Source organism: Eptesicus fuscus, chromosome 4, assembly GCF_027574615.1.
Source record: "Eptesicus fuscus isolate TK198812 chromosome 4, DD_ASM_mEF_20220401, whole genome shotgun sequence".
In the NCBI taxonomy this organism is placed as follows: domain Eukaryota; kingdom Metazoa; phylum Chordata; class Mammalia; order Chiroptera; family Vespertilionidae; genus Eptesicus; species Eptesicus fuscus.
In genome coordinates this window covers 21204020-21216116 of record NC_072476.1, presented here as the reverse complement: position 1 = coordinate 21216116, position 12097 = coordinate 21204020, and the positions used below count along the sequence as shown (strand labels likewise).

The following is a 12097-nucleotide window of genomic DNA, read 5'->3' as shown; positions in this document are numbered from 1 at the left end:
CCCTAGTGTATGTATATTTTAATAATCACACCATTATAAAATTTAATTATGTGTAAATTATACTTCAACTATAATATACATTAAATATATTTCAATTATACTCAGCATCACGGGGCAACTTTTGCCTTCAAACAATGAAAAACAACACCTTACTAAGTCTCCCCCTACAAAAAGAGGAGAATGGGCCTCCTCCACCTTTTTTTGGGGGGGGGGGCCTGCTGGTTATATCCTTCTGATGCCAGAAATTGCTCTCTGGATGACAGCGTCATTTTGTGGAAAGAACATAGGATTCTGCATCAGGAAATCCTAAATATGACTCTTATCTCTGTCCTCTACAAAAGTGTGACTTTGGGAAGATCACTTAACTATATGGAGCCTCACTTTCCCCATCTGTAAAACATTGGAACAACACAGAGGTATACTATTTGGGCATTCAACGATACTAGCTCCCTTTCTGCCATAACTTTAAACAAAAATAAACTAACAGAGGTCATTTCATGGGTGAGGCCTGTATGCGTCATTTAGGGTTTGCACACACACACACACAAAAAAAAAAAGTGAAAAAAGAATTCCCATATGTCTAAATGCATTGTTACTGTGGCTTTAAGAAGTGCTATTGGAAAATGTAACATGGTTCCAGCAAACATAGTCCATCGTCTGTCAAACAGCAACAGAGAAAATATTTCCTTATTAAAATTTTGAATTAAAAACAAAGGCACCACACATAGCATTCTATCAATCATGCCGGTACATCCTGTCTCTCTCACTAGGCAACCAAAGTTGCACTGAAGCATCTAAAGGGCACGTGCTTGGGAACCTTTGGTTGGTGAGAGGAGAAACTAGACTTGGGCCAATGGGAGATAAATGCCAATGTGGGGGCAATCTTCTGTTGGCAAAATCCATCAGAAATTGCAGAAAAGGGTGGGCCTTTTCTAGTTCAGGTCGCAGGATTCACCCCTCTCTGAACTATCAGGTGATGCTTAGGGATATTTTGACAAACACCTCTGACTTGTAAGAACTAACCTATGAGGAACCCTAAAGTGGGTCTTGACATTGTAACCACCCCGCACACTGGTGGCTCAGGTCAGAGAACTTGGGTGCTTACCTAAATTTTCAGGCAACATTTTGACTCAGTCTATCATCAGACACACCTCTTGACTTCCAATCTGGGGGAAATATTTCTAAAATGCTTGAACCCACATTTCTGACTTAGTAAGAGGGTTACTTGAGTGAAATAGAATCCTTCTTTGATAGACCGTAGCCCTTCACCTGGGCGTGGGTCTTCGTTGTCCAGGAGATAGATGGGGAGAACAAAGAGGTTTGGGCTGCCTCTTTACTGGTCCTCTGAAAAGTCATCTGCTGTTTGCTTACTTGCTTGTTTGTTTTATGAGTTAGCTTTCAGGCCCGTCTTTCCATCCAACTAGAGGAAAGGATATGGATCTATCTACTTCCTTCTGGGCAACTGCGTGTTAATCAAGGCATCAGTGTATCTTGGAGATTCAGGGGAAAATATGAGCAACAAACAAGTCTTAAATGTGTGGCAGAATTTACTGAGGACTGACTATAGACCAGATCAAGCACTTTCCGTGCACTGAATCATTAAATCTTTCCAACTAACCATTAGCTGTACATTTTTAATCTCCATTTTACAGATGGGGAAACTGAGACCTGAGGAGGTTAAATAATTTATTCAATTATTTGATAAATGTCAGAACTAGATCTTAAACTCAGTCCTGACCAGTTTCAGAGGCCACGTTGCAGATGACTTTCTGCCATCTTGCTGATCACCTCCTGCTCCTGACTTGATGTGGGATTACATGGTATTATTCACCAGTTTTACAAATATATAGTGGGATCACTAATCAAGTTCCCCACATGGTGCTAGATGCCAGGGATACATTGATGAATGGGGCAGACTTTGGTTCATGCCTCAATGAAACCTATAAAAAAGGGATGTCAGATTAAATGTTTGGGGAATGAATAAATGAATGATTGATTGAATGAATGAGTGAATGAATGAACATATAATAAGTCAATTCCATCCCTCATTCTTGTACAGAGTCAGATGAGGTTTAGCCTCTGACATTGCCCTAACATGTGGTAATCTTTACCGATAACTGGGCAGTGAATCCCTTGGGAAAAGAGATGCGTCAGTAGTCACATGCTATATAAAAGCAGAGGTTCTAATTCCTGAATTACGGAGAGAAAAGAGCTCTCTTTAAACACGAGTGTGTGTGTTTTCAACATGCAAACCAAAAAAAAATTAAATAAAAGGAACAACCAACAGTTACTACCCTCTTCTTTCCGGAGTTGGAAGTGAATGAATGGGGCAATTTAATGGCCCACAGATATTGTAATAACTAGAATGAGTGGAATTGTTTAAGTTTCTAATTTTAAAATTAGAGCAGTGCTTGGAGACGGTATAATTCAGCCTCCTCATTTTTCAAATGCAGAAACTTGGGTCAAAGGGTTTCAGTGACCACCTAACCCACTTGATGTTCTGGATATTAAAGCCACCAGGAGAAATTTATTTTTCAGCGGTATTTTTAAACTTGGCAGTTCACCCTAAAATCTGTCCAAGTCTCATCTTATTTACTGAATTGACATTTTTATAAAATAAGTCTGGTTATCAGAGGTTGCTGAGCTTTTAACAGCAAAACATTTTTTAAACAACTTCTCTCCTGGGTAGTAATGATTTCAATAATGAAATGTATCCCATCATTCACACCATGGTCACATTATGACTTAATAAAGAACGCTTGAAATAACATTTATAATGGGATTTGCATGTCATTTGTGCAGGCAGACGCTGGACTCCTGGGTAACCATTGAGTCAGGCAGTCCCTCAGTCAGCTCCTCAGTGGACCTCCACTCACTAGAGATTCCCAAAACTATCTGTGACTCACATAAAGACTGTGAACCCCCACAATAGTCAGAGAAGAATCAAGAGGGCACATTAACCATATCCAGGATTAGGGAGTGTTCCCCAAGTGAGATCCTTCACAAGTTTTAGAGGATATAGAGGTGTGGCTCTCTTCCTACTAAGCTATTCTTTGATTCTTGTCAAATACAAGCTCATTCATTCATTCTACAAACATTTTAGGAGTTCTTCCTTTGAGGAAGAAAGGTTACTCGAAGAGTGTCAAGTAAATTGTCATACTGCAGATTTAATTCCAAATGCACTGCAGACATTTGCTCTGCACGATGCATAAATCCTGAACTCTGAAATCAAGGAACTCTGTGGTAATATGTATCCATTATTTACCCAAAGAGCTACTGGGTTTTGAGGGGGGATGAGATGCTGGGCCTAAGTTGAACAAATGAGTTGCTTAGGGTAATGTGACCAGTTCCAAAAGATAAAGCATCTGGACTGATTTTTTGTGTGCCAAGAGAAGAATCAAATATAAGAGCGGACACTATTTATGACCTAAATGCAAAGCTCAGAACGGGAGGCAGGCTGTCAAATAGTGTACGAGGCTTGCGCAGTTACATCAACACAGATGCCCTGACTCTTGCTCTCCTAGGCAACAGCCCTCCACCCTTCCTAATGATATGTGAGTCTATTTGAACACGCTTGAGATGCATGCGCTGTGTAAACACACAATATGGAATAGAGGAATCTGTGGTCATGAGACGTGTTTGAGGGTTCAGTTGGGTGTAGAAATTAAACATGAAGCATAGGGGACTGGTATGTAAGGTCTTACGAAGCTTCAGATTTAGAAAAGCCCATGTCAGTCTGCACAGCCCGCGTCCTTGGTATTATAAATTTGGCTCAACTCTTCTTTGCATGGTTCCATCTGGAAGTCCTGGGAGATCGGGGAACAGGAATTCCTAAAGAAAGAGTTCTGGTTCAAACACTTACTAAGCTTCTAGTATATGCCTGGCTCTCTGCTGGGCACCAATGTGGTTGTTTTGTGAGTCCGATGTTTGTAGACTATGGCAACCATAAGCATCATGGACACGTGACAGTGTCTGTGCTTGGGTTTCTGGTATGAGTTCTATAATGGAATTAGGATATTTCACACTGGAATCGATCAGCAAGCGTCTCCCACTCCATCTCTAATGAGGGCCTTGGCAGTGGGAGAAGAAAAGGGGATGAGAAGCTGATAATACCTTCACCCTCACCCCCCTGGTGTCTGTGTCCATTGGTTAGGCTGATATGCATGCATGCAAGTCCTTTGGTTGATCTCTCTCTCTTACCCCCACCCTCCCCTACCTTCCCTCTGAGGTTTGACAGTCTGATCGAGGCATGAGTGGTGGGGGGTGGGGGGACAAATGGGGGATAAGGACACATATGTAATACCTTAATCAATAAAGAAAAAAAAGAAGCTTATAATAAAAGAAAGCACGTGGTCAGTGGGTCTTCTGTTTGCCCAAAAGTCTGACTTAGCCATGGCTGTTGCTGTCACCCAACAGGACTCTGTCATGAGTACATTCTTGAAGATCCTGGGTCACTGTCACACTCCCTCATGTCCGAGTTTGGGAATAGACCAAAGGGCTGTGGGAAGGTAGTGGCAGAAGCATAGGCTCCAGCGTAATAAAAACACAGGTTCAAGTCTCAGCTCTGTCGCCCACAGCTGCTTGATTTGGGGAAAGTTCAATTAGCCTCCCTGAGTCTTGGTTTCCTAATCAGAAAATTGAGACAATAACCGTGCCTTCCTCTTTAGCTCACTGTGAGAAAATGAGACAGGGTCAAAGGCCCAGTGCAATGTCTCGCACTTGATAAGAACTCAGTTAGTAGCAGCTCCAGGCTGCCTGTCCCAGGAAGTACTTACATCCTGAAGAGCGGAAGCTTCCTGGGATGGGAACGTTATGCTCACCCACTTCTCAGAGATAGAATGACTGTGTGTAGATGAGTGCTGTCCACTAAAGGGCAAGGCATTCGGAGACTCCGTGTCCTGGATTCTATGTTAGATTCCCTGAGGCAGACGGTAGATGCAGAAGGGGCTGAGGTGTCAGTGGGACCTGATGAGCATACAGATCCTCCTCCCCAGGTAACAGCCCCAACATGTGCTGCCCACCCATCCTGCCCCACACAGCCAGGACAGACTTGACCTGGGTCAGACAGAAAGCATCTGAGGGGTCTGATTCTTAGTGAACTATATCCCAGGTAGAGAAATCCAGAATATATAGGTAGGTAGAATGATAGATAGATAGATAGATAGATAGATAGATAGATAGATAATAGATAGATGATAGATAGATATAGATAGATGATAGAAAAAAAGACAGGAGAAAGAGAAGAGAGAGATTTTGAGAGATAGATAGATGAAGAAAGAGAGAGATTAGAAGAATGGAAAAAGGAGTTGAAAAAAAAGTTGGAGAGAGAGAGAAAGATCTGGATGGAACAGCAAAGTAGAGAAGAAAGAGGAGAGGAGAAACGAAACAGCACTTACCGACGGCCTTCAAGGAGGCGTATTTGTTGAGCTCTTTGCCAGGAGGCTGCTGTTCATAGGGGTTGGAAATCTGGCCCAGGCTGGGGTACGAATGCGGATGGCCCATCTGCTGCAGCAAAGGGGAGGTGGGCACTGCGTTGTTCATCTGGCTAGAGTCTGGAAATGAAGAGACAGGGAGATGGTCACAGGCAGTGCAGGTCCTTCTGCCAACCCCCACCATCTTGCAGTATTCATCGAGACCAAAACTCCCGACACTTTGGGGACATGAGAGAACAGCAGAGGACGTCCGGGCACATCAGGAACCACGGAACACAGTCTTCACTGGAGAGCAGGTGAGGACAGATGGATAAAGGCGAAGGACGTGCCCAGAAAGTCTCCACCTCCACCATAAATTAGCACAAGGTCCTCTCATTGTAGGGGCTATTTTTTAATTTATTGATTTGAGAGAGAGAGGTACGAGGTGAAGAGAGAGACAGGGAGACATTGATTTGTTGTTCCACTTACTCATGCATCGATTTGTTGCTTCTTGTATGTGCCCTCACTGGAGATCGAACGACGCTCTAACCACTGAGCTACTGGGCTAGGACCTGTAGGGCCTACTTTTATTATCAAAACAATATATGAATAAGAAGATGATCAACTTCAGTAATAGTCAAGGAGATGCAAGTCTGAACAACAACGAGAAGCCATTCCTTTGCCAAGAGACGGGCAAACATTGAAAAGATTGAAAGACACCAGTACTGGCCAAGAAGCTGGAAACTGGGCAGTCTCATCAACTGATGGTGGATGTGTGATTTGCGGCATTTGCGGAAAGGAATCTGGGAGTGGGTGCTGAATTTAATCAAATAATTCCACTTCTAGGGACTGAGCCTTCAGAAATATAAGCACCAGGATGTAAGGATATTCGTTGAGAGATGTTCATTGCACTGTTGTTTGTAAAGTGAAAACATACATACTCAGAGAGAAACCATCTGAACTATCAATATGGAAATTCTTTCTTTAATTTTAATGTTCATTTCATTTACTTTATTATTTTGAGCATGTTCATTCTCTTATTCCTATTCACTATTTAAATTTAATTATGTAGTAATTGATAAATAGCAAATATACCTGCACATATATGCAAGTTATTCACCCACCAGCCAACTTAGGAACTAGAACATAATCCATGCTTACAAAATTCTTAAATAAATTATTGTACATCCATATTATGTACATAATATATACATACATATGATGGAATATCATTCATCCACTAGAATGAATGTTAAAAATCAGTTAACCATGTCAAACTGAATAGTTTCTTATGGTTTTATAGTGTTAAGAGGAAAAAGAAAAGAAAAGAATATAGCATTTTTTTTGCCTGGCTGGTGTGGTTCAGTGGTTGAGTATCGACCTATGAACTAGGAGGTCACGGTCCAATTCCCAGTCAGGGCACATGCCCGGGTTTCGGGCTCGACCCGTGTGAGGTGTGTAGGAGGCAGCTGATCAGCAATTCTCTCTAATCATTGATTTTTCTCTCTAGCCTTCTCCCTTCCTCTCTGAAATCAATAAAATATATTTTTTTAAAAGAACATCGCATTTTTGTTGAATAAAAGAAAATCTATGCATATTTTTGTGTGCTATGGTTTGCAAAGAAAAAATACGAAAAGACACACAAACTGAATACTGGTGACTTATGTGAAATCAGATTCGTGTGGCGATTCAAGAGGTTTCTCTGAGGAAATGTTCTCTGAGTTGAGATTTGGAGATCTAGATGTTAGTCAAGCTGGGAGGTAGAAGGTGTTGGGGAGGGCGTTCCAGGCAGAGGAAGCAGCACGGATGAAAGTCCTGAGTTGGAGGGAACAGTACATTCTCCGAAACTGAAAGAACGCTCCGTGGCCACTAGCCAGGCATGCTGCAGAGCAGGGTGTGAGGGAAGTGGGACCAGGCGGGGCTGAGAGGCTGGCAGGACCCAGTAGACCTTGTTAAGGGTTTCCTCCTCACCCTGAGAGCAATGAGATGGATGAACAAGAGGCAAGAGTCAAATGGGAGACAGGAGTCTAGGTGTCATAATTATGGCCCCATTTCAGGCAGGAAATACAGGTTCTCTACAACTTCAAGAAGCACGTGTGCAGATCCAGACAAACATGGCAGGGCTGCTGGTGGTGCCCTGAAGATTCCCAGACATGCACCCATTTCCCAGCTGCTGTGTCAGCCGCTAACAGCTCACAGCTGCTCCAAGTATCCAGAAAATGGCTCTCTAAGCTGACTGGAGTCACCACCCAAGTTCTAGTGTGCTTAAAGTACCTCACCATCACCACCTGGGGTGGCCAGCGACCAATGTCCAGCTGACATTAAGATCCAAAGACCAGCCTTTGTCTCAGGTGGGGATGAATTATGGAGCAATAGATACCACAGAGCTCCCAGGGGTTGGGACAGGTTTATGTGTGCCTCCTTTATCTTTAACATTTTGTTTTCCTCACAACCTTAAAGGTGTGTGTGTGTGTGTGTGTGTGTGTGTGTGTGTGTGTGTGTGTGTGTGTGTTACCTGACAGGCACTCTCTCAAGTCTCATGCCCTGTACCCCTCTTAAATGCTGCTTCTAGACAATTCAACCCATGACATGCATGGAAGAGCTGGGCTTTAGAAACCAATAAACCCAAATGGAAAGAGGCAGGGATTTCACAGCTGAGACACAGAGATAAGGAGAGCATTTTTATCACTGCACATGCACAGGCCATCACACAAGCCCAACTGTCTAATGGAAATGTCATCAAACATAAGCCAAGTGCCCAGCCTCTGGCCAGCATCTGAGGAGGCAGCCCTATCTTTCTCCATGATAGCTTTTTGGCTAAGATTCAGTAGGGCAGGAGAGGCTTAAGATTAATGAATTAATGGTGGAAAAGATATTGCATAAGATACAACTTTCACTGGACCCTGGACCCCAAGGTCCTTTGACATTTTCCTTTCCAGAACAACCTGCTGGGGAGGTCTGTCTGCTTGCCCTGGGCATGTCTGTCCAGACATGTTTTGTGCCCAAATGTTGGTCCAGTTGGAAGCGGCTTACTGTAAGTTCTCATTCTGTGCTTTTCCTCATGACTTATTTTTCTAGTGGACAGCTTTGTTTACGTGAGTTCACCACTTTCTCTGGCACTTCCCCATCCCCATTTGAGTCACTGGATGAGCTGCCAATCATGGTAACTGCCTTAGTTTGGATTTCCCCAGAAGAAGTCCCTGAGACAAGGACTCAAGTGCAAGAAGCATAAAGAGGAGATGATCTCAGGAAATACTGGTAAAGTGGAGGGGGAGTGAAACAGGGAAGAGAAAGAAGCAGATAGAGAATGCAATGCTAAGCAAGAAGCAACTGTGGCGAACTGGAGTCTAATTCCACTTTAGAATTCTGGTATGTTGGTGTAGAGTGCATGTCTCAGAATTCTGTCACCCCAGGAGAAGGGAACACCTTAGTATTTATACACTCACTCCCATTAGTCATTGGTTGAGGACCAGGAGACAGTTATTCCTCAGCACTTGCAATCTGCCTTGTTCCTGGGCAGAGTGAGCTCTAGTGGCAAGAGAAACTCTTACTCAGAGATGTAAGAGCTGGCAGTTGAAAATCAGGCCAGTACCTCACCCTTTTGGCCACAGAAGTGGGCACATGACCCAAATCAGACCAATCACAACACCTTCTTCTTCTCAGAGTGATTAGGCCAGAAGTGAGTGTGTGATCTAGACTGGGCCAATCAGAGTTCTTCCCTGAATTTTTCTATTTGGAACCTTTGGTGTCAAGGAGCTAGAAGGCATGAAGTCAAGTGGGTATGAATCTATCACATGAATGAAAGCATTTTCCATTGTGAAGAAATAAAGGACAATGGGCGAGAAGCAGAGGAGAGAGGGAAGCCCTTTTCTAAATACGCTATTATGCTTTGAGATTACTGTCACTTGCAAGGTAGACTTCTGACTAGTGTGATTGTTATCTGGAACTGACCAAAGGGGAGGCTGACCATGGGGCTCTAAGGATTGTGTCAGATACAAAAGGCAATACCCCTGGGTTTTCTACAGAGCTTCCATAGATATTTCAAACAGCAAATTGCCTTAGTAGTGCATACAGAATTCTCAAGGACATTCGTAAGTTAATTAACTAATGTCTTAATGGAAGTCCCCTCCCCTCCCATTTTCCCCCTGGAAATAGATTCCAAACATTAGTCTGTCTAGTTACAGAGTTGACTTCCTCATCCCATCAGTCAATGGGAGCCCTTCCTCCCATCTCTTTGCTCCCTCACTCCCAGATCCCACCCACTAGGCACAAATCCTATTTCCAGGCAGGTCAGGGGAAATGCTAAACACTTCATTAAAGAAAATAGAAATCTGTATAGATGTTCCTCACCACTTGGGACAGCCTTTTATATTATTAAACAGAATATTTAATATTCCATTATAAAGTATTTGCTTTTGGATGACTCTCCCAAGCCCTGAGCTACCTCAAGGGCAGCAAGTAGTTCCTTAATGTAAGTGGGTATGATGGAGAAGGCTCACCAAAATGATCCCTCACAAAGGAAGAAAGGAGGCTGCCCCAAAGTTCCTGCTTTCACATTCAGAACCACAGGAAGCAAATTTCTGGTGGTTTTAGATCATCATTTTGTGCTAGCTTCCAGGCATTGAATACTCAGAAATATTGAAACCAGTCTCAGGCCAGCGATCAAGAATTATTAAACAGACATTTGTGACTGGGTTTTTAAAATGTTATTTCATTTTACTGAACAGGACTTCACAACTCAGTTTCTCTGTGAATTTTCCACAAATATTAGTATATCCAGCTACGGGGGAGAAACAAAAGTGTAGATGGAGAGAAAACCCGGTTGGCATCCAAGAAAATAGAACAATAAGGTGAGGGAAGAGTAGATAAGATCAGGGTTATACTCTGAAAATCCTACCGTGGCCAATTGAGAGAAGGAATATAAAGATAGATAGATAGATAGATAGATAGGTAGATAGATAGATAGATAGATAATAGATAGATAGATAGATAGATGATAGACAGATTTGAATATGCAGTATATAGATATCGATATGTTTGAATAGATGTATATAGAGATATATAAAATGTCTTTTGCACAGTCATGACCATAAAGGGAATTCAGTAAGACCAACATGTCTTATTCTTAGCAGGATCATTTCTCTTCTAGACACACCTCACCTGTGTAGAAAGGTACTCCCTACCCAAAGCCACAAGGAGACTTTCTTTGCCTCATTATAATCTTGCAACTCATTCTGAAACTTAGATATAATTAATAAGAACGTGATGTCCTGTGATGCTGCATTCCTTCAAGACCCTCAGTCAGCAGACAAAAAGTTGATAGCATCCTTATGCTCTCCTTCCTAACAGAAAAGAGGGGCCTCATGTATTTGACCAACATTTTTTTTTCAAATAAAGTTAAGATTCAGTCACTTTAATTAGAAGCATCTGGCAGATTTACATCAAGGTAACCACCGTGTGTCATTATTACGTGGTATATCTTAGTCACCAAACAGATAAATGAAATGAATGCTATTCAGATAAGATCAGTTAAGGTAAAAATGCTCATTACAAACTCTGGGATGGTGCTCCAGGTTTCTCAGTTCAGGAGACAACAACTATCAGAATCTAGACCAACTTGGCTCTGCTGGGAGGAAAAGTTATAATTTGCACATCATGCCCTTGCCAATTGAGAGGAGGAATATAAAGATAGATAGATAGAGATAGATAGATAGATAGATAGATAGATAGATAGATAGATAGATAGATATAGATAGAACGTCTTTCAAGGCATATCACAAGGAAGAATAGCACAGAAAGGTACCAGGTGGTGAAATACTATTTTGTGCAGCATATATTACGTGCCAGTCACTTGATAAAGAACTTTGTATCTATAATTTTGCTTCTGTTTTATTTCTTCATTTACTTATTTCTGTTTGGTTTTGGTTTTCAGATACCACACATAAATAAAACCATATGGTATTTGTCTTTGTCTGGCTTATTTCATTTAGCATGATCCCCTCTAGGTCCATCCATGTTGTTGCAAATGAAAAGATTTCATTCATTTTCATTGCTGAGTAATATCCCATTGGATATGTCAACCAATAGTCATTGGTGCCAATTCAATGCCAACAGGAATCCCCAATTAATGGTGCAGTGAAGACAGAAACTTTATTCATTGCAAAAGAGCTCAATTGTAAAATAGCACCACTATGAGCTGGCCCTGGAGCCAGGCCCCTTTCTGGCTAGACAGCTCTGCTCTTCTCCCCAATGGTCTGCTCTGCTCCATGCAGGTCTGCTTTGCGCTGCACTGGTCTGTTCTGCTTTGCTCTGGTGAGATATCTTTGGTATTTCAGCTAAGCCAGGGAGACATAGTCATCAGTCACCACTGGAAAGGTAAAGTGAGCTCTCAGAGCCAGAGGGGAGCTGGCTTACATGAACAGAAGTCCCCACCCCTGGTTCCTGATTGGACCATCCTCATGCAAATGAGGGCTCCAAATCCTCACAGTTTCATTGGTCCAAAAGGCACTGTCCTGATTGATCAGAACAGAGCCACTCTGACTGGTAGGAACTGCACAGCTCTGATTGCATGAGGAAAGCCTCAGTCCAATTGGTTGAAATAGGGTTCCAGGGACTCTTTTATAAGGGCGGGCTCAGATGGCAGATGGGTAGTTCAGCCCAGGCTTCTCCCAGAAGAGCAGTTTGCA

General features: G+C 42.5%; 1 protein-coding gene across 3 annotated transcripts in view; it reads right to left on the bottom strand.

Annotated features, from left to right (window-relative positions):
* SHISA9 (shisa family member 9) overlaps positions 1-12097 on the bottom strand; it is a 283052-nt gene that overhangs the window by 18133 nt on the left and 252822 nt on the right. Inside the window, exon 3 of one of the 3 annotated variants that reach the window (XM_008141573.3) lies at positions 5397-5552. In XM_008141573.3, coding sequence (XP_008139795.2) covers positions 5397-5552 — 156 coding nt within the window. Of the gene's footprint in view, positions 1-5392; positions 5553-12097 lie in introns of all 3 variants that reach the window. The other 2 variants (XM_054714246.1, XM_054714245.1) reach the window with 2 other exon arrangements.